Here is a 19,913-nt window from a genome sequence, read left to right on the forward strand (position 1 = left end):
TTTCATATGTCAACTTTGGTAACAACCTAAGTAATGCGTTCCGCAAGGATCTACCTAACAGTGGTGATGTCAGGGAAGTACAAAATCCTGGTGACCATTTTGTTCATCCCTCAAAATTTCTTCCCCCAATAGCCCTCCAGATTCTCATTTCAAACAAGTATTGCGTAAACACACTCCTTCAGTGAGGACGTACACATGAGTACGGTCTGAAACAGTTTTGTGACCTAAGCGCTTCGTGTGGCTGCAGCCGACTGTCCGCACGCTACAGAAGCTTCGAGAAACCAGGCGAGCAACGGTCGTCGGCCTCGCGCGCGCTTGCGCGAGGTCCCACAAGCCCCGCCCCCCTCGCTATAAGTTTCCTCGCCTCGCCCCCGCCCCCGCCGCCCGCCCAGTCTTCGGTTACAGGTCCCGGAGGCAGGACCGCAGCCGCAGCTCCGGCCTCGGTGGTGCTGGTCGGCACCTGTCCCTCTCCCGCTTTTCCGCCTCTGCCCTCAGTCGAGGCAGGGGCGGCTTCTCTTCCTCCAGGTCAGTGGCAGGCGGTAAAAACCAGGCAGGCTCTCCGGTGGCGATTGCTGTTACGGTACTTCGTGAACCCCTTTCCCGTAGTATGAACTCCCTCTCCCCATTAGGTGTTGATTAACGTATTATATTTTAGGAATTTAAGGAAATCTAAAAGGAAAAAAAAAAAAATCCCCCTCAATCTGTAACACACCGAGCTGAAACGCCCGGGGCGTTGCAAAGATCAGAAAAGGGAACGACCGTTAAAGGGTAGAGGCTAGACGCCTAAGTCGCCTCGGGGCTAGGCGCGTCGGGGTCCGACCCTGACCGGACGGGAGTCCCGGACGGGACCAGGTTCGGCGCACCGCAGTCGACGCCCCTCCCCCCCCGTAGGGCGCTCCCGATTGGCCGGAACCGGCATCCCGGAAGTGACATCAGCGCCAGGCGTTTCTGCCTCCCGGCGGAGCCGCGGTGCGTCTCTTCCCGTGCTCCGCCCCTCCGCGCACCAAAACAAGAAGGCGGAGGGGCGGAGCCTGCGTCCGGCCGACGCCGCGCGCGGGGGGAGGGGCGGGGCCTCGGCGTGCGGCGCTGCCGGGTTGGGTGGCCGGGTGGGAACGGAGGCGCTCGGGTGCGAGCCCGCACATCCGCCCTCGGCCGACTGTTGAGCCGAGGCATGGAGGTGGGCTAGCGGCCGAAGCGAGGCCGAGCGGGGTGAGGAGAGCGCGGCGGGCTCGAGGCTGTGGGCCCGGCGGGCGTGAGGTGCGCGCGGGGCCGCGTGGAGTAACCGTCGCGGCGCGTCAGGCCCGGGCGGCGGGGGGGGGAGGGGCGGCGCGGGGGGGGGGGGCCTCTTTCCTCGGGGGGAGGGCAGCGACGCGAGGAGGGCGGGGACAGCCCGCCCCCTGGTGCCTCCTGCACCCCGGGGTCCCGGGCGTCTGGATCCCCGCCCCGTCCCCCGCCGTCGTCTCCTCCGCGGTGTCGTGCGAGCTGCTTTTGGTCCGGGCACTGCGTAGTTCCTTTGGGGGATGAGTCGGGGGCTCGCCGGAGAAAGCCCCGTCCTGCTGCCCCGGGGTCCTCCTCCCCCTTCGGGAGAGAGTGCTGCTCCCGGAAGGCTCCCCCGAGTCCTCCTCTCCCCACCTGAAGGCGCTGGAGCGCACTGCCCGGGGGGCTTTGTCCGCCGCCCCACCTCTCCGGGCTGCGATGGGCCCGAGACGGGCTCGGCGCGCTGGACACCGGGTGCGGGGCTCGTGGGGGAAGAACCTCCCCCGTTAGGAGCAGGAGTGCTCCGGTTGGAGTGGCGGACACGAGTTCCGGGCCGAGGGCTGAATCTACCCGCTGGTGCTGATTTGGGGGCTGTTTGTCGAAGTGCCCAGCCGTTCCGTGCGCGGGGACAGCGTCCTGTGGGCTCAGGAGCGCAGTTGCACCGCTTCTGCAGATTTGGGTGCTCACGGGCAGGCTGTCTGAGCCGCAGCCGCTTGTCCGATTGGTACCGTCTGGCCCGACTTCATAGGGTGGACGTGAATGAAACCCGGATGGAGTATAAAAACCACTTCATCAGTTTTGTTCCTTTTCTTCCCCCTCGCCCGTCCTGTTTCAGAAATGTTCTTTTGGGTCCAGAGTCTGGGTATACATGAGTGCAAATCCTCACCCATTCACAAATAAGCCTAGGAATCTCCACCGAGAGGATCACTTCTCTGTAGGCCGTTAGCCCAGGTAATTATTTCGTAAGCCGACATCTAAGATGGTTTTCAATCCCTGAATAGGTGTCAGGCACCGGAGTAGAAATATGCAAAGCAGATCCGTGCCCCAGACTCACAATTGGTGGGGATGCAGCAAATGTGTGGTAGGGGTGGGAGACAAAAAGTGAACAGCTCGACTCCGCGCAGGCAAGTGCACTGAGATGTGCAAAGTCCTGAGAGGGTAGGAGCGTCGGCTAAGAGTGGAAGGGCGAGGATGGGTCAGATAAGCCCTCAGATGTGATGACGTACAGGGATTGGTTGCACACGGGAGGCTCTCAGATTTTCTCAGAATCACTGCTGAGGTGTTTTTGAAAAACCGAATCTGAGTTGTATTTATCTCATCTTTTTTTGTTTTTTGTTTTTTAAAAAAAAAAATTTTTTTTTTTTAGTGTTTATTTTTGAGACCGAGAGAGACGGAGCATGAACAGGGGAGGGTCAGAGCGAGAGGGAGACACAGAATCCAAGGCAGGCTCCAGGCTCTGAGCTGTCAGCCCAGAGTCTGATGCGGGGCTTGAACTCACGGATGGTGAGATCATGACCTGAGCCGAAGTCGGACGCTTAACTGACTGAGCCACCCAGGCGCCCCTATCTCATCTTTTTTTGAAGTTCTTTTGCTGAGTCTGATGTGCGTTGAGGGTTGAGCGCCAGGCAGAGCTGCGAAGGTTGGGTGTTCGGTGCGAGCTTCTCTGAAAGCAGGAAAGGCCAAACACCCTGCATGCAGCATTTTAGGAAGAGCAAGTGGGGGGGAACCGTGAGAGATGCCGAAGCCCGATAACGGAGGGCCAGTGAGGTCAAACAATGTGGATTTTATCCCGAAACTGGGGGAGTTCAAAGGTCAGTTTTTGCTTTCCCCTTCCGCAGTATGCTGGGGGAAGAATTGGTGGTGGATGAAATAAGAGCCATTATTTATTTAGGCTTCTGCAATCCAGACAAATGGTGAAAATACATCCTATTAAGGGGGTGGCAGCGTCGCTGGGAATAAAGCATAGATACAATTAAGGAGGGAGACTATGGAATTGAAGATGGATGCTAAGGGAGGACATCTAGGGTCATTGTCTTTGAAAACAAGGGACGGTAATGTCACACGAGTAGAGAGCATATAGGGTGAACCACGGGTTTAAGGGAAGGATTTCCTTCTGTCTTTGTCTTTGAGATGCCAACTCTGTGCAGTTGGGATACTGAATGTATCTGCGAGACTGTAGGCTAGGCTGGAATTGTTGTCGTTTATTGAGTGCCTGAATTGCAGCTAAGTGTCGCACCGAGAGAGAGAGTTTTACATACTTTCTTCCGTTACAGGTAGTAATGGAAAAAGTGGTTTGGATTAGGTCACCCAGAAAGAGAAATGGGATGGAGAGTCCTGAGGCAAGCCTTTGGAAACTGATAGTTGAAGGGGAACAAAGGAAGAAGTGACCGTGAAGGAGATTGGGTAGAGGAAGTGAAAGGAGAATGGTGTGCTGTCTTAGCTAAAGAATGCATGGTCAGAATTTTTATATGCTTTAGAGGAGGCAGAGAAAAAACTCTGTTGGATTTGGTGATACAGAGATGACTAGGGACTCTGGGAAAACATGCAGTGAAATGTAAGTAAGGGTAGAAGCCAGATTGCCAGGGAGCTATTAAGCAGACAAATCCAGATTACTTTTTCAAGAAGTTTAGCTCGGTAAGGTAAGGGAAAGTGATTGTCGTTTGAGGTGTCTGGCCAGCTAATATTGAGAAATGGTGTCCCCAAGGCAGGTCTTTGGAAAGTCGGTCTATAACCCTGGAGAAGCATCCTGTGTTAGTGACGAATCAGTTCTCTTTCTGAGGCTCCGAGTGTGGCTCTTAACGTCTGTTCTGCAGCTTGAGGGTTCCTCGGGCACCACCATCTGTGGCTCAGTCGTAGTTCCAAGCAGTTAAAATCGGATGAAATGAACAAAACTCAGGCCTTCCAGAAGGACTGAGTTGGGCAAAAACTTCAAGGATTTATGGTCCTCTACCAACAGATTTTCTCCCAAAAGAAAAGCTACTGTATATACCCCAGTTAGATGCTCGGGCCAATGATAATTTTAGATTTGGGGGTGTAACCACCCATTTATGGCCTTTGCAGAGGAATCTGGAAACACTTTCTGTTGTTGACATGCTCTATAGCACTGTTTTCTGTATTCTAGACTCCGTGGTACCCATCTGTTACATGGCAAGCAAGAAAATTTAGTTCTGCTTTCTGGGGTGTGGAAATAGGCTAGCTCTGTGAGTGAGTGAAATACAGAAGTCTCCTTAATGTTCTTAGTAGAAAGTTTCTTTCTTTTTTTTTTAACTGCTAATTATTTTAAAGTCACAACATTTTATTTGTACTTGAGACCCTAATTTTTTTTTCAAAGTTTTCGATTGACTGCAAAAATCCTGCTTGAGGCAACTGAGGTTTGAGAATTCTCCAGAGTTTCACTTTCTGTTCTTAGATCTGCTTCTAAGTTCACTCCCCGCGTTGAAATAGATCACTGGAAACAACAGTGTGTGAAGACTTTTAAGTTACAATATTATGATATTGGCCTTTTAGAGTTAACACACTCTGCTTTGAAAAACATAATTTTGTATTCTGCAAAGCTAACGTGTTACTTGGTATTCCCTAGTTCGCGGCCCCCTTACACAGGGTGGGTATTAGTAAAATCTAATGGAATTGGAATTAGTGTTTAGGAAAGGGCAGGATTCTCCAGCTGAGCCCGCATGCTTTTTTTTTATTTTTCAAATGAGGATTGTGTAACTCGTTTTTTTGCTCTTCAGGAAGCTCCTAATCTAGGACGTAGTGAGCTTTTCTTCTAAATGAGTTTCCATACCTCCTTTTGAATGTTGTTTCTGTGTGTTTTCTAAATGTCCATTTCTGTGTGTCCTCCTTAGCTTTAATGTTGAAAGCCACCCTGAGTTCTTTTTAGAAGGGTGAAGAAAGCGTACAATTAATAGTTAATCTTAAAAATTCAGAAGACAGATGCACATATCCGATTTTACTTATGCGTTTATGTATAATTAATCATGGAAGTAAGAAGAAAATAAGGGATTTTTTTTGAAAACCAACTTATTTCAGGATCTGGCATTACGCCAAAAAAGCCTCAGCAGTGAAATAAAATTTCCGTCAAGATGTCATTGATTTCCCGTTAGCAGACGTTTTGCGCTCTTGAATTTTATGATGATGATGCATTTGAAAACGTCACGCTGCTGGGCTTCTGTACCCAGGTATTCAATGACTTGGGTCATTTTTCTTAATCTTTTATTGTTTCTTCTCCCTCCCTGAGAGGAAACTTTAGACCTTTCTACCCCATGCATTCCCCCTTAATTTTAAACCACCAATACATTGTATATCCCTTTATGTACTTTAGGCATATATGTGCTTTACACATTTAAAAAAAAAAAAGGCAGGATTTTTTTGTGTGTCCCACTAACCAGTTTTCATCTCCTTGAGGATGATTTCACCCTTGATGAGAATGCATGAGTTAGGTCCATCCACTTAGGAGACGGGCTTAGTTTTTAGTATACAGTCTGCAGTCGGGGTTGTAACTTTTTCCCCTTGAAGCTTGTATCTTACATCCCTTGGACAGTTCATTTCGGACAGTTCATTTCAGGCCGTTTCTGAAGATCAGGCTCATTAGATATTTTCCTGGCCCAGTTCCCAATGACTGATCATTTTCATAGGAAAGAAGACTTGCTTCCTTCCTCCTGGGTGTGGTTTTCTTGCTTTTGTTACAGACTGGCTGACAGCTGTTTAGATCTTTTTGACTTTGGGCCGGTGGGTTTTTCTCCTGGGTTGCGGGTTTTGGGGTAGCTAGCATACTGTCCAGAGCAGAAGTTCCTTCCTCAGTACCTCATGTGGGGGGCTGTCAACTCCTGTGATGTTAACCCTGATCACTTGGTTGAGGGTGTGTTTGCCAGGTGTGTCCGCTGTAGTGTTACGGTATCTCCCTTTCCACACCCTCTCCTTGGGCCTTGTGTCACCAAGTCCAGCCCACACTCAAGATGAGGTGGGGTTAAGCTCCGCCTCTGGGAACCCAGAGCGTCCATATGTGTTGTTGGGAGTTCTTCTGCGCGTGCGGTTGGTCCCCCGTCTTCTGTTCATTCATCCAGTCGTTTCTATCTGTACGGATTCATGTGTGTCTAGACTGAGGGTTAGAATCCACAGATTGCAGTGGGTGTTTTGGTTTTTGTTTTTGATCACATTGTCTCAGCTTTGGCCATCCAGAGCTCTTTCGGGTTGGCCCCTGTGTTCCTGTGACATGCCCGAGCCCTTTTGTGTTTTGAGTACTTTGAGGTACGTCCAGGCTCACCGCGTGTCCTTGTTGAGCCGTAACACACTGCTTACTGATTGTGAGCTTTGTATTTACTTTCACCTCCATTTAGTGTGCGATGCAAATACAGCATTTTCTCTTTATTACACCTCATTGGAGCTGGAGAGCTCTTTGGATTTGGGCTTCCGTCCTGTTTGCTCATCCGCAGGGTTTCGTGCTGTTTGTAGTTCCGATGAACCTCTGCCTCGTTAGTACGTCTTCATTTAAACCTCCGACACCTGTGCTTCTTGGGATTTTCGCTTGTTTCCTGGGACCTTCCTGTTTGCTCCTTTTGAGACTGCTAGGATTTGGACAATTATTCTATCTGGACCCTTTCTCTTGAGTTTGGATGGTGGAGTCTCTGGTATTACCACACAGACAGAAGGTGGGAGAGCTCAAAGATTGTACTTAGTAGCAACAGGTTGTTAACATTTTAGCTATTACACTTGACAGCGCATTGACGAGCAGTGCAGCGGTTCATGCACACGTAGGTTCATGCACACATAGGTTCATGCACACGTAGGTTCATGCACACGTAGGTTCATGCACACGTAGGTGCAGATTCATGCGTCTGTACTTTCTAACCCAGGCAGAGGTCTCTGAGTTTTTGTGACTGGTGTGGATCAATACTTACGGATTTTTAGGTCTCCACGGATTTCTCGAAAACGTGTCTTCGAGGAATCTGAAAGGTTCCCTTAACTTTTGACTTGGCTCCAGTACATCACGAGAACACTCCAAAAGCTGTACTTTGAAAGCACCGGTACGTCTTTGTCTCCGTGGTTCAACGTCAGTACCACGTGGTCTTGAGCTTCCTCCGTAGCACATCCGTGTGTTCCATGCTGGTGGGTTTGGATTGCCTTGGTTTGGTTTTTGTGCTAGCAAAGTGCTTTCGTTTCCTCGTATTTCTTACGTGCCAAAGATGAAGTTTTTAAGAGGAGGCTCAGATTTGAGTTGACCCAGTTGATAAGCCGGCCGGCGGACCATTCTTGAGGTGGCGGGGGCACATTCTGAGTCGAAGGGGAGGGTCACACGGAAAGGCCCGAAGTGCCATTTTTCGGGAGCCTCCAGGTGTCGTCTTTTCTGCGTACAGGGGCAGAATGAGCACATGTTGTTGGTGTACGCCCGGTGGTATTTCCACCGCTGACTTCCTCAAGCGCTATGCGTCCAGGACCCACGCCAGGGAATTTCAGACAGCCGACGAAGACCTCTGCTACTGCCTGGAGTGTGTGGCCGAGTACCACAAAGCACGCGACGACCTGCCCTTCCTGCATGAGGTAACGTGCGCCGGGTGGACGGTACGCTTCAGAGCTCGATAAGTAGGGAGACGAGAAACCCGAACTCGGCTGGGTGCGTTCGGGAAACGGGATTGACTGATGAGACGGAATTAAAACCTCAGCCGACTTTCGTGATCCCTCGCTTTCGGTCATTGGGATCTAAAACAATTGGATGAGATGATGTATGGGGTTTTTGTTTTTTGCTTCCAGTTTGTTCTTTACGTCCGTATATCTGACAGCGTTACATTGTTTTTTTCTTGTTTTTCACGGCCGTGTATTTGACAGTGTTACGGTCACGGGTCTGAATGGCTTGGGTTATTTTTCTATTGGTGATTCTTTTTTTCTCTTTTCATTTTTTCATGGGTACGTGGTGCAAACTTCTTTTTTTAAAAATTTTTTTAAGTGTTTTATTTATTTTTGGGAGAGAGTGGGAGCGGGGAGGGGCAGAGAGAGGGAGACACAGAATCTGAAGCAGGTTCCAGGCTCTGAGCTGTCGGCACAGAGCCGGACGCGGGGCTTGAGCCCTCGAACCGTGAGATCATGACCTGAACCGAAGTCGGACGCTTAACCGACACCCAGGTGCTCCTCGTTCCCTTTTAAATAGCTGATAAAGCATAGTGCTATATTTATAGTAACACTTTATGAAAGCAGTTTTTGCACACCTCATGTCGTATGTGCCTCATACATCCTAAAAGTGGCCACGTTTAGTGACTTTTCTTCAAATGAATCTAATGTGGTAGTCTGCTTCTTGAAACTTCTGAAGTTTTATACTTAGGGGAAGGCTTTCTAAAAAGATCGTGACATCCAGTATTTTTGGATAATAAGATATAAAGCTTACCTCCCACTTTTCTTTCTCTATAGGTTTTGTGGGAATTAGAAACCTTACGTCTCATAAATCATTTTGAAAAATCCATGAAGGCAGAAATTGGGGACGATGATGAATTGTACATAGTAGACAACAATGGAGAGGCACAGCTTTTTGACTTCACTGGCCAAGACTTTGAAAATAAGCTTCGGGTTCCTCTTCTTGAAATCCTGAAGTATCCGTATCTGCTTTTACACGAGCGTGTTAGTGAGTATCTTGGGTGTTCTACGAGTTTAATCAGTCTTATTTTAAGAATTGCAGGAACTCCATTTTATCTGTATTGAAAATCCGTTAAACAGATCATTAAGATACTTCATCTTTTTCCCCAACATTTTGTTGACAGAAGTTTCCATACACAGAGAAAAGCGACTGGTCAGGTGAACACCGCGTACCCACCACGTAGATTCTGCAGCTGCTCACATCTTGCTGTATCTGCTTTATCACACATTTACTCCTCTATCCATTCAGTTAGTTTTCATTCTTGTAATTTGTCCATAGCAGAGTTCCTCAACGTTGACACCATGGATGTTTTGGACGGGATACTTCTTTGCTGTGGGCGCTGTGCTGTCCATTGTGGGATGTTCAGCAGCCTCCCCGGCCCCTGCCACCTAGATGCCAGCAGCCCTCTGCTCTCCCCGCTGCCCCTCTTAGGACAACCAGACTGTGTCCACATAGTGCCACGTGTCCCTGCAGTGTGGAGAGGGCGGGGCAGGGGAGAGGCAGAATCGTCTCTGGTTGAGAACTACTGGTCTGTAGCAATTCTTATTATTCTGGCATGGCATATCGTGGCTGCCTGAACTTAGGTCATTTATACTTGTATTTCTTAATGTGAATCTCATAAAAGTGAAGACGTCACGTGATCTGTCCAATCTAACAAAATAGCAGTACCTTTTTTTTTTCTTTTCCAAATAACAATACCTTTAAATCATTTAGTATCTAGTCCGTATTCAAACTTTCCCAGTACTTGCAAAATGTGGTTTTGGCTGCTTTGTTTAAGAATCCATTCAGGGACCACCTGTTGCATTGGCTCATATTTTGTACATATTTTTGAATACAAAGTAGTCTATTTATACATACACAAAGAAACTTTTTTTTTTTTTTTTTTTTTTTTGCTATAGCCTTGACTTATTGACACCATATAGTTGCCCTGTGAAATAATGCACTTCCTGGATTTTTAAATTTTTTTTTTTTTTTCAACGTTTTTTATTTATTTTTGAGACAGAGAGAGACAGAGCATGAACGGGGGAGGGGCAGAGAGAGAGGGAGACACAGAATCGGAAACAGGCTCCAGGCTCTGAGCCATCAGCCCAGAGCCCGACGCGGGGCTCGAACTCACGGACCGCGAGATCGTGACCTGGCTGAAGTCGGACGCTTAACCGACTGCGCCACCCAGGCGCCCCTGCACTTCCTGGATTTTTCAGATCGCTTCCTGGTGATGTTATTTCACTTCTTTATTCTCTGAATTTTCAGTAAACTGAAAAGCACATCTAAAGATTTGGTTAGCTAAATCAATTCTTTCTAAATAAACTGTAAGTAAATTGTGTTTAACATGCTAACAGGTCCGTTTTCAAACATTTACTAATGAATACTACATCCAAGAAAAGTACATAAATGGTGAGTTTTTACAAACTGGACACACCTATGTAGCCAGCACCCGGATCAAGAAACAAAACGTCAATACCCAAGAGCTTCCTTCCTGCTTTTCCAGTTATCGACACTCTTCCACAAAAGCCATCCATTGTCGTTGACAATATTCTTTGCTCTTTGACACAAAGTAAAGTTGATTCATTAGGGGTAGGGTAAAGGTATGAGTCTGTTCAAGACACTTCTTTTTGTGTTTTTTATTTTTTAGAGAGAGAGAGTGAGCAAGCGAGCGCACAAACAGTGGAGAAGGGGCAGAGGGGGAGAGAGAGAGAGAGAGAGAGAGAGGGAGAGAGACTCTCAAGCAGGTTCGTGGGCTTGATCCCAGGACTCTGGGATCATGACTTGAGCCAAAATCAAGAGGCAGACGCTCAGCCGCCTGAGCCACCCAGGCGCCCCTATTCATGACGCTTCTGAAAGAGCCGTGTGGACATTTCCATAAAGCAACAGGAATTAGAACAGTCAAGCAGGGGTGGACTTGTGGAACAGTAGACCCCAGAAATAAACCAAGAATATTTGGGGAACGTAGTGTTGGATGATGGGAGCGTGTCAAAGCAGTGGAGAAAGCGAATCATTCAGTAAACGAGAGCAGGACACAACAGCCATTTGGGGGAAAGGCTCCCTTTATCACGCCAGCACCGAGTAAAGTCCACGGGGATCGAAATGTAAAATGCTAATGGGACTGAACTGAAAATCATACTTTTGAGAAGATACCCTATGGATATAATTATGCTAATTATGCCAAGGATAAGAAAAAAATATACGTATGCCGGTAAAGTCGCAGTAGTTCATAGGAGCACACTGTGATCAATCACACAAGATCAGTCTTTCAGGCGAGTAAATACTGTCGTTGAACTTACGTTATCGACATTTTTATGCCTCGTTTGAGGAAAAAAAAGGAAAAGAACAGCTTTTTATTTACCTACAGAACAACCGAAGGAGCCAGATTCACGGACTCTTGATAAAGTTGATAAGGTTTATGTCTCATATTTACTGTCTTGTTTTTTCTATTTAGACGAATTATGTGTTGAAGCACTTTGTCGGATGGAACAAGCTAATTGCTCCTTTCAGGTTTTTGACAAACATCCAGGCATTTACTTGTTTCTGGTCCATCCCAATGAAATGGTGAGTATGAGTGGTAGGCGATGAAAGGATATATTTTATTTTTGCACATAGAGAGAGCCGTAATAGAGGGTTTCAAACGGTGTGTATTTTGTCTAAAATATTGAACCGTTAAAAATGTATAACCACACCCCTCAAAAGGTAAGCGTTTCTCAGGACCAGCAGTGCAGCAGAAACACCACGTGATAAACGGTGGAAACCTCTAGGTCCGGGTGGCTCTTGGTAGCTGAGCATGCAGCTTCTGCCAGATGACAGTAGCTCCAGGTGTAGTCCAGGAAAGGCCGAGAACCAGAGTCCGGGCCTGTGCACAAAGCAGACTCTCCCCTGCCTGTGAAAGAAAGCTGACAGTACGGCCGGATGCTCTCCGGCACTGGCCTTCTAGAGCCACATAGCAACAGAGGAAGGAGGTCCAGCCGGGCACCCAGGACCCGGGCCAGACACTCCGATGCTTCACGACTGAGTCTGCAGGGCCCCTCCCTCCCTGATGCGACTGGTGGTTGGCAGCCCGAGCTGCTGATGCTAGACCGGTGCCAGATGAGGGACACGAGAGAAAGAAGAGAAGGTAGCGTAAGAACTTAATGCAAAGTTGGTTGGATGCGGTGGTAAAGCCTGTTGATAAAAACAGCTAAGTTCGAAGAAAGTGAATCTATCAATAATAACTTGGACGGGGTAGTAACAACGTGATGGGGTTGGCAGGCAAGATGTGAGAGCGTGTGGGCTAGCTTTTCATCTTGTTAAGGGCGGAGCTAGGTAATGAATTGCTTTAGAAGAAATAGAGAAACACGGTTCATACAGATAAACAGGTTTAAGAATATCAGTGTTTAACATAAGCGGGCTGGATTTGTCAGTGAAGACACAGATTAGATTGAATTACAAAAGAAAATCCGTGGTTTTGTTTCCAAGAGAAACACCTAAAACTTAGGGTGCAAAAAGGTTGAAGGAAAAACAATTAATAGGCAAATACTGACCTCATCAAAGCTGGTGGAGCTATTGGTTTTTTGTTTTTTTTTTTAATTAATTAATTAATTAATTTATAAAATTGTACATCCAAGTTAGTTAGCGTCTAGTGCAGTAAGGATTTCAGGAGTAGATTCCAGTGATTCATCCCTTATGTATAACACCCAGTGATCATTCCAACAGGTGCCCTCCTTAATGCCCCTTGCCCATCTGGCCTATTCCCCCCACCCACAATCCCTCCAGCAACCCTCTGTTCTCTGTATTTAAGAGTCTCTTATGTTTTGGCCCCCTCCTTGTTTTTATATCCTTTTTGTTTCCCTTATGTTCATCTGTTTTGTATCTTCACTTGTATGAGTGAAGACATATGATATTTGTCTTTCTCTGACTAATTTTGCTTAGCATAATACCCTCTAGTCCCATCTGTGTTGCTGCAGATGGCCAGATTTCATTCTTTTTGATTGCCGGGTAATACTCCATTGTATGTATCTTCTGTATCCATTCATCCGTTGACAGACATTTGGGCTCTTTCCATACTTTGGCTATTGTCGATAGTGCTGCTATGAACATGGGGGTGCACGGGCCCCTTCGAGACAGCATCCCTGTATCCCTTGGATAAATATCTAGTGGTACAGTTGCTGGGTTGTCGTAGGGTTGCTCTCTTTTTAATTTTTTGAGGAACCTCCATACTGTTTTCCAGAGTGGCTGCACCAGTTTGCATTCCCACCAGCAGGGCAAAAGAGAGCCTCTTTCTCCGCATCCTCGCCAACATCTCTTGTTGCCAGAGTTGTTCATGTTTGCCATTCTGACAGGTGTGAGGTGGTATCCCATTGTGGTTTTGATTTGTATTTCCCTGATGATGAGTGATATTGAGCATTTTTTCATGTGTCGGTTGGCCATCTGGATGTCTTCTTTGGAGAGGTGGCTATTCATGTCTTTTGCCCGTTTCTTCACTGGATTATTTGTTTTTTGGGTGTTAAGTTCAATAAGTTCTTTATAGATTTTGGATACTAACCCTTTATCTGATACGTCATTTGTAAATATCTTCTCCCATTCCGTCGGTTGCCTTTTTAACTTTGCTGAAAGCTGGTGGAGCTATTGTGTCATATCAAATAAAACCGACATTTGGACAGGGGGATAAGGTTACTGTATAATAACAGAAAACTCAATTTATCAAGACCGTAGTTTTTTTACACAAGTCATATGTGGCTGAAACAGTCTCAAAATAAATGATGCAGTTATTGGTAGAACTTCCAGAAGAGGTGGTGGATTGATTACTGTGGAAGATTTCACTGTACTCCTCTTCCACGCTGATGAATCAGTAGACAAAACCCAACAAGGAATGGAATATGTGCACAGGGCAGTGTGCAAACATAACCTAATGGGTATATATGTGAGCTGGGCATCTAACCATTTTTTCAAATACGCATTGAACGATAAAAGCGATCACGTTCTAATTTGTGATAAATATTACATGTTTCAACACATTTCAAGGACTTAGCGTTGGCATCATCCCTCTCGTGATCTCTGATCATAACACGATTTAGATAGAGGTTAATGAAAAGATAAATGAGTTTCCATATTTCGAAAGTAGCACATGCTAAAAAAGAAGTCATTAAGACTTAAGCATACCCAGAACTGAATTAAAATGAAGGTGCCACATTAAAAAATTGTAGGATGTGGCAAAAGAGTGCTTTCAGGGAAATTTATATCTTTAAGTAATTGTGGAAAAGAAGAAAGCCTCAAAATTAATGAGCTGATTATTCCTCTTAAGAAGCTAGGGAGCAATGGAATAAAAAAGTAGAATGAAGGAGGTAATTTCCGGATGTGAACTCACTTAACGCCTTACAGCAGCCCAGTGAGGCAGGTAATGTATAGAGGAGGAAACCGAGTCAGACTTGGCCACAGCCAGCCAGGCTAGTGTGTGGTGACCGGGTGTCATACAGGCAGCCTGGCTCCAGGTCCCCGGGCCTGGTTTTGCTGTTTGCTTTGCTCTCCCTTAATCTGCACTCTCTCAGCCTTTGTCCTTTATGACATTTCTGAAGAGTGCGGTCATCCCTGCCCTCCCCCCCCCCCCCCCCAATCAGAATGCTGCTCATTTGGGGTTTGTCTGATGTTTCCTTGTTGTTGTTAGGTTCAGGTTACGCGTTCCAGCTGGAGGACTGCATAGAAGTGATGTTCTGTCCTCCTCAGAGTGTCACCCTGACAGGCGCTCCCGTGTCACTTGCTCTTTGTGGTTATGTTCATTTTGATTAGCCGGTCAAGGTGGTGTCCCATTTCCTCACCGTATAATTTCTGTTTCTTAGCTATCGGGAGACCACACAACGGCCCCGCTCCTCACCAGAATTTTCTCCCAAATTGAGCGTTAACTGGTGGCTTTTGCCTAAATCACTTTTTTTTTTTTAAGATTTGCAAAATCATTTCCCAACCCCAGCACTCTACACGTTTGCCGGTTAGTCCTGGACATTGGTTCCACTATCATAATCAAGAACTCTTTTCCTTTCTCCCACTTACTTGCCTATTATCAGTATGGACTCATGCATTCCTTTGTATGTTTTCCAAAAGCTTAAAATTGATTACTTATGTTGGCACGGAGCCAGCCCATTCCTGTGTCCTCTAGCTCCATTTTTCAAACTTCTGGCCATCCACAGTAAAAAAAAAAAAAAAAAAAAAAAAAAAAAATGGTTTTCATTGGTTACATACACACATATGCATGTGTCAGCTGAACATTTCCCCAGATCCTACTCCTGCGGGATGCACGCTGGTCTTTTTCTGTTTTATTTTATTTAGCCTTTTAAGGTTGGTTGTGATTACTAGGTTTAACTCATAGCCCACAAGAATTTTTAAAATCACTTCCCTGTGCTGTATTGCCATTTAGAGGTGACTTTTGGTTTCTTTTCAGGCTCCACTTTTTCTTCCCCCTCAACTTTCTATTATGGAGAATTATAAACATAACAAAAGTAGAATGGTGTAATGAACCCCCTTCTGCCCATCACTGAGCTTTCTCAGTTACCAATAGGTGATCAATATTGTGTTGCCTTTTGGATTGCTTAGAGCAAATCTTAGACATCAGAGCATCTTATCCATAAGATACTTAAATACGTCTCTAAAAGATAAGGGTTTAAAAAAAAAAATGAAACAATATCACCACTGCACCTAAAGTACTAATTCCTTAATGTCATATTTCTAATCAGTGTTTAAATGGATGGAAGTAATTATCTATCTCATAAACGCTTTTGTAGGGTTCAAATCAGGATTAAATAGGGTCTAAATATTGCATCATTAGTATCTCGTATCTTTTAATTTTTTTTTTAATCTTTATTTATTTTTGAGCAAGAGAGAGAGAGAGCAGGGAACGGGCAGAGAGAGAAGGAGACACAGAATCCGAAGCAGGCTCCAGGCTCCGAGCTGTCAGCACAGAGCCTGATGCGGGGCCCGAACTCACCAACCGCGAGATCATGAGCTGAGCCCAGGTTGGACGCTTAACCGACTGAGCCACCCAGGCGCCCTAATATCTAGTGTCTTTTAAAATAGAGAATCCTGTTTTCTTTGTTAGGTTCTTGCCGTGCATGGACAGTTACTTATTGAATGAAGTAACGAACGTGTTGTGCCTTTAGGTTCGGCGTTGGGCTATCCTGACCGCAAGGAACTTGGGAAAAGTGGACAGAGATGACTATTATGATCTGCAGGAGGTTTTGACTTGTCTTTTTAAAGTCATTGAGTTGGGGCTTCTGGAAGATCCAGACATCTACACTTGTTCTGTCCTCGAGAAGGGTAAACTGATTCTTCTGCCTGCGCACATGTACGATACCACCAACTACAAGAACTATTGGCTAGGTGAGTGTCGTTCCTACACGAGTGTGACTAGTAGTTTTCTATCATTTTCAATGAGTATCTTGCAAAGGAAGTGGTTTCTTGGTGATCTAATGAAGGATCTCGTGGTTCCCAATTCTCGTGCTGTCATTAAATTGACTTAGCCATTACATCTCTTGTTTTGAGACTTTATTCTAGAAACCATCTTTGTAAGAGGTGCGTGTTCGAGGGTGGCAAATCTTGTATTGAAAGCAGTACTAGCTATAACAAAACCTTGGTGTAGCGATGGACTTTAGTAGGGTTCGATGTAAGGGATTTCCCCATCTGTAAAATATTTCTTGGTGAAAGAGATACTAGCTTTGGTTTTCAGCAACGTCTACACTGACTCAAAGTAGGTCTCCCCTGCTTCACTGATTCTGAGTCCTACAGCCACGTGTCCTGTTTGGCAGTGATGAGTTCTCAGAATACGGTGATCTTAAAATTGGAGGCATCTTAGAGTTGAGGAAAAACGAATTGTGTGGTAATCCTCTTTGAAACTGATTTCTAACCAAGTTTGTACCATTTCCCTTTTTCTGTCCAAGTCGGGCTAAAGCCCTGTTACTGGGAGCGGTGGTGTCTGAGTGTCTCAGACCTGAGTGTTGGAGGAAGCGGGTACTGGTTTGCTTCATTTTACTGCCTTGTTACTCTTTTGCCAACTAAGCCGGAGAAAGCCTCCGAACGGTGTCATTTACTCAAGTCAGGAAAACTGTAAATGATCTTACAGGTATTTGCATGTTGCTGACCATTCTTGAGGAGCAGGCTATGGACTCCCTGTTGCTGGGCTCGGACAAACAGAATGATTTCATGCAATCAATACTTCACACCATGGAGAGGCAAGCAGATGGTAATAATCTTTATTTGGTAAATGCTTTGGGATGCTGCGACGGGCCCTTTTAAAACATTAGTGTCATTGCAAGAATTTGGGTGTGTGGCATGGAAAAAAAAATGGACGTGTTTATGGTTCAGTCACAGATTCAGAGTTTTAAATTGGAAATGACCTTGAGAGTTCAATTTCAACACTCTACCTTCATAAAAGATGAAACTGAAGGCCAGGGAAGTTAATTTACTTCTTCACGTTGAAATGCCCAGTTACTGGTAGAATCAAGACTAGCAAATACCTTTCCAACGACATGGTAGTTAAAATTGTGGGGAAAGCCTCTCCTGTCCCTCTGTCTTCCTTTTTCCTGGTTCTTCTTCATTTCACTTCTGTTCTCTAGGGTTCCACTGTCCAACGTGGTGACTGCTAGCCAAATGTGGCTATGTACATTTAAATTAATTAAAATTAACTGAAGAATTCAGTGGGTCTTCCAGTCCCACGAGTTGTACTTTGAGTGCTCAGTAACCACATGTGCCTGGTGGTTGATACTGAACAGTGTGGATAAAGATCATTTCCCTCATCACAGAAAGTATTCTTGGGACAGTGCTGTTCAGAGTTTACAAGCTAGGGTGTAAAACTCGTAGTAATGTTTATTATTAGACCCTAACTTTCTTTTGCTTGTGGTTGTGTCAGCCTGATCAGGGAGGATCTGTAATGAATGTTTCTAATCTTGATGAAGGAATGAATAGAGATCCAGGATGCCAGATATTACAAAAACATAATGAAGATAATTTTTCCCCCACATTCACTTCTCTTTAGGCAACTCCAATGTGGATATAAACTCAGTTGTGCAAGGTTGCAGAAGAACTATATAAATGTTATTCTTTTTTTGATCGCATAGCTTCTCTTGCTAGGTTGTTCTCAGAGTTATTACTAACTTGTTTTCCAGCACTTACTACATTAATAGGTCATTTCTTTGTGCCTTGCCCATACAATTCTGTCTTCTCTGTTAATCCGGTTCCCCTGACTTTCAAAATGTGAGTCACGTGACCTCTCTAAGAAACCTTTCGTAATGGTCTTCACCTAATTGATAACTTTGTTCCTTACTTGAGAGCTTACTGGACATAAGACACTGTGTCAGCTGCAGGAAGGGATGAAAAAGTGTATGAGAAGGTCTACACGAATGCCTATGATAAAAAAAAAAAAAAAAAAAAAAAAAAGTAGAGCTTAAGAGCCTTGAGGAAAATAAAGCAGAAAGTTCTAGAGTGACCAGATAACATCATCGGTAACTGAGTGAGCACTGTGTCAGAACAGGGTGGTAGATCAAATGACCAGGGAACGTTTGATGGAGAGGGCACGTTTGAGCTGGGCTGGAAAGACGGATAGGATTTTGCTAGGGGGTGCCAATAGTGAGGGCATTCCGGGTCTTACTTGGGGAGAAGCCAGCTGTCTGTGCTGTAGACGGGGTATGATTATGGGGGCGTGAAAAATAAAGCTGGAAAGCGACCGTAGAGTAGGATCTTCCAAGTGCATGACTGAGGACTTTGAATCTCCTTGGGAGACATTAAGGAGCAGTTGAAGGCCTTTGAGTAGGCAGTATTTTGCCACTGCACATCTGATAGGAGGGAAAGAACTGGAGGTGAGAGCTTCTGAGTGATGGGAACTCCTGCCAATTGGATGAAAAGTAGAGAACAAAGCCACATTGAGATACGGTTGGATGAAGGGTGTGTATCCGCTTAGCCATTAGCTAAGGGATTCGGTCCTTTATCGCAGCCAAATGGCATACAAAATGCAGTTCGAGCTAACCCAGAATTTCCCGTATCACGGGCTTTGTTCAGTAGGAAGGATGTTTCAGGTGTGGCAGACAGGGTGAGAAAGGTGAGTTTACCTAGACTCTCTCAGTTTGTTCCCCATTAAACAGTTTCTTGGAGGCATATCGCATTGCTTGGGAAAAAATGCAGAAGGAACTTTAAAATTTACCAGGTTTTTAAAGCCGGTGTGGTTGGCGGCACTTTGCGTTACATGACTCGGTGCCTTGCTTTCAGTTTTGTGGCTCCCCAGATAAAGCAAGCCTAACCCTCAGCCTGCTTTCGTGTCTTTGTCTAATCGTTGCGTGATTCAGCAGTTACTTCGTTGTATTTCAGATGATAGTGTGGATCCTTTCTGGCCAGCATTACACTGTTTCATGGTGATTCTGGATCGCCTCGGATCAAAGGTCTGGGGTCAACGCATCGATCCTATTGAGGCGTTTCAGACCATTATCAATAACATGAGCTACAATAGAGAGATCCAAAATATACGGAACAGCTCTGTAAGGTTAGTTGAATTAACGTGTCAGGATTTTAATCTTTGTTTATTTTTGAGAGAGAGAGAGAGAGAGAATGTGAGTGGGGGAGGGGCAGAGAGAGAGGGAGACACAGAATCCGAAGCAGGCTCCAGGTTCTGAGCTGTCAGCACAGAGCCCGATGTGGGGCTTGAACTCTCGAACCACAAGATCGTGACCTGAGCCGAAGTCGGACGCTCAACCGACTGAGCCACCCAGGCGTCTGGTTGTGTCAGGATTTTCACATAGGCTCCGTGAGGAAGTCTGTTGTAACTGACTTAGCAATGGGGTTTTCTCCTTTTTGCTTTTTTTTTTTTTTTAATTTACTTCATTTCAGTGGTTTGTATTTATTCTTACTACTTTAGGACCAAGTCAGAACCGGAGTCGTATTTGGATGATACAGTGACTTGTAGCCAGATCGTGTACAATTACAACCCTGAAAAGACCAAAAAGGTATGAGGCGTTTCGAGAATTCAGATGGTACTTGCCCTGCCTTTGTAGAGACAGCATTGCACCTAATTGGTTGACTTGCTGATTTTATTATA

The 19,913-nt window shown here is 45.7% G+C and overlaps 1 protein-coding gene across 7 annotated transcripts in view; it reads left to right on the plus strand.

Annotated features, from left to right (window-relative positions):
• The first annotated feature begins 392 nt into the window (after nucleotides 1-392).
• Nucleotides 393-19,913, plus strand: part of SETX (senataxin) — a 63,376-nt gene continuing 43,855 nt past the window's right edge. Inside the window, exons 1-10 of one of the 7 annotated variants that reach the window (XM_058693728.1) lie at nucleotides 1,075-1,257; nucleotides 2,093-2,208; nucleotides 7,165-7,280; nucleotides 7,611-7,794; nucleotides 8,656-8,866; nucleotides 11,316-11,425; nucleotides 15,994-16,213; nucleotides 16,953-17,072; nucleotides 19,190-19,361; nucleotides 19,734-19,821. In XM_058693728.1, coding sequence (XP_058549711.1) covers nucleotides 7,618-7,794; nucleotides 8,656-8,866; nucleotides 11,316-11,425; nucleotides 15,994-16,213; nucleotides 16,953-17,072; nucleotides 19,190-19,361; nucleotides 19,734-19,821 — 1,098 coding nt within the window. In that variant the 5' untranslated portion in view covers nucleotides 1,075-1,257; nucleotides 2,093-2,208; nucleotides 7,165-7,280; nucleotides 7,611-7,617. Of the gene's footprint in view, nucleotides 526-1,069; nucleotides 1,258-2,092; nucleotides 2,209-7,164; nucleotides 7,281-7,610; nucleotides 7,795-8,655; nucleotides 8,867-11,315; nucleotides 11,426-15,993; nucleotides 16,214-16,952; nucleotides 17,073-19,189; nucleotides 19,362-19,733; nucleotides 19,822-19,913 lie in introns of those variants that run through there. The other 6 variants (XM_058693727.1, XM_058693729.1, XM_058693731.1 and 3 more) reach the window with 6 other exon arrangements.

Source organism: Neofelis nebulosa, chromosome 12 (assembly GCF_028018385.1).
Source record: "Neofelis nebulosa isolate mNeoNeb1 chromosome 12, mNeoNeb1.pri, whole genome shotgun sequence".
Classification (NCBI taxonomy): domain Eukaryota; kingdom Metazoa; phylum Chordata; class Mammalia; order Carnivora; family Felidae; genus Neofelis; species Neofelis nebulosa.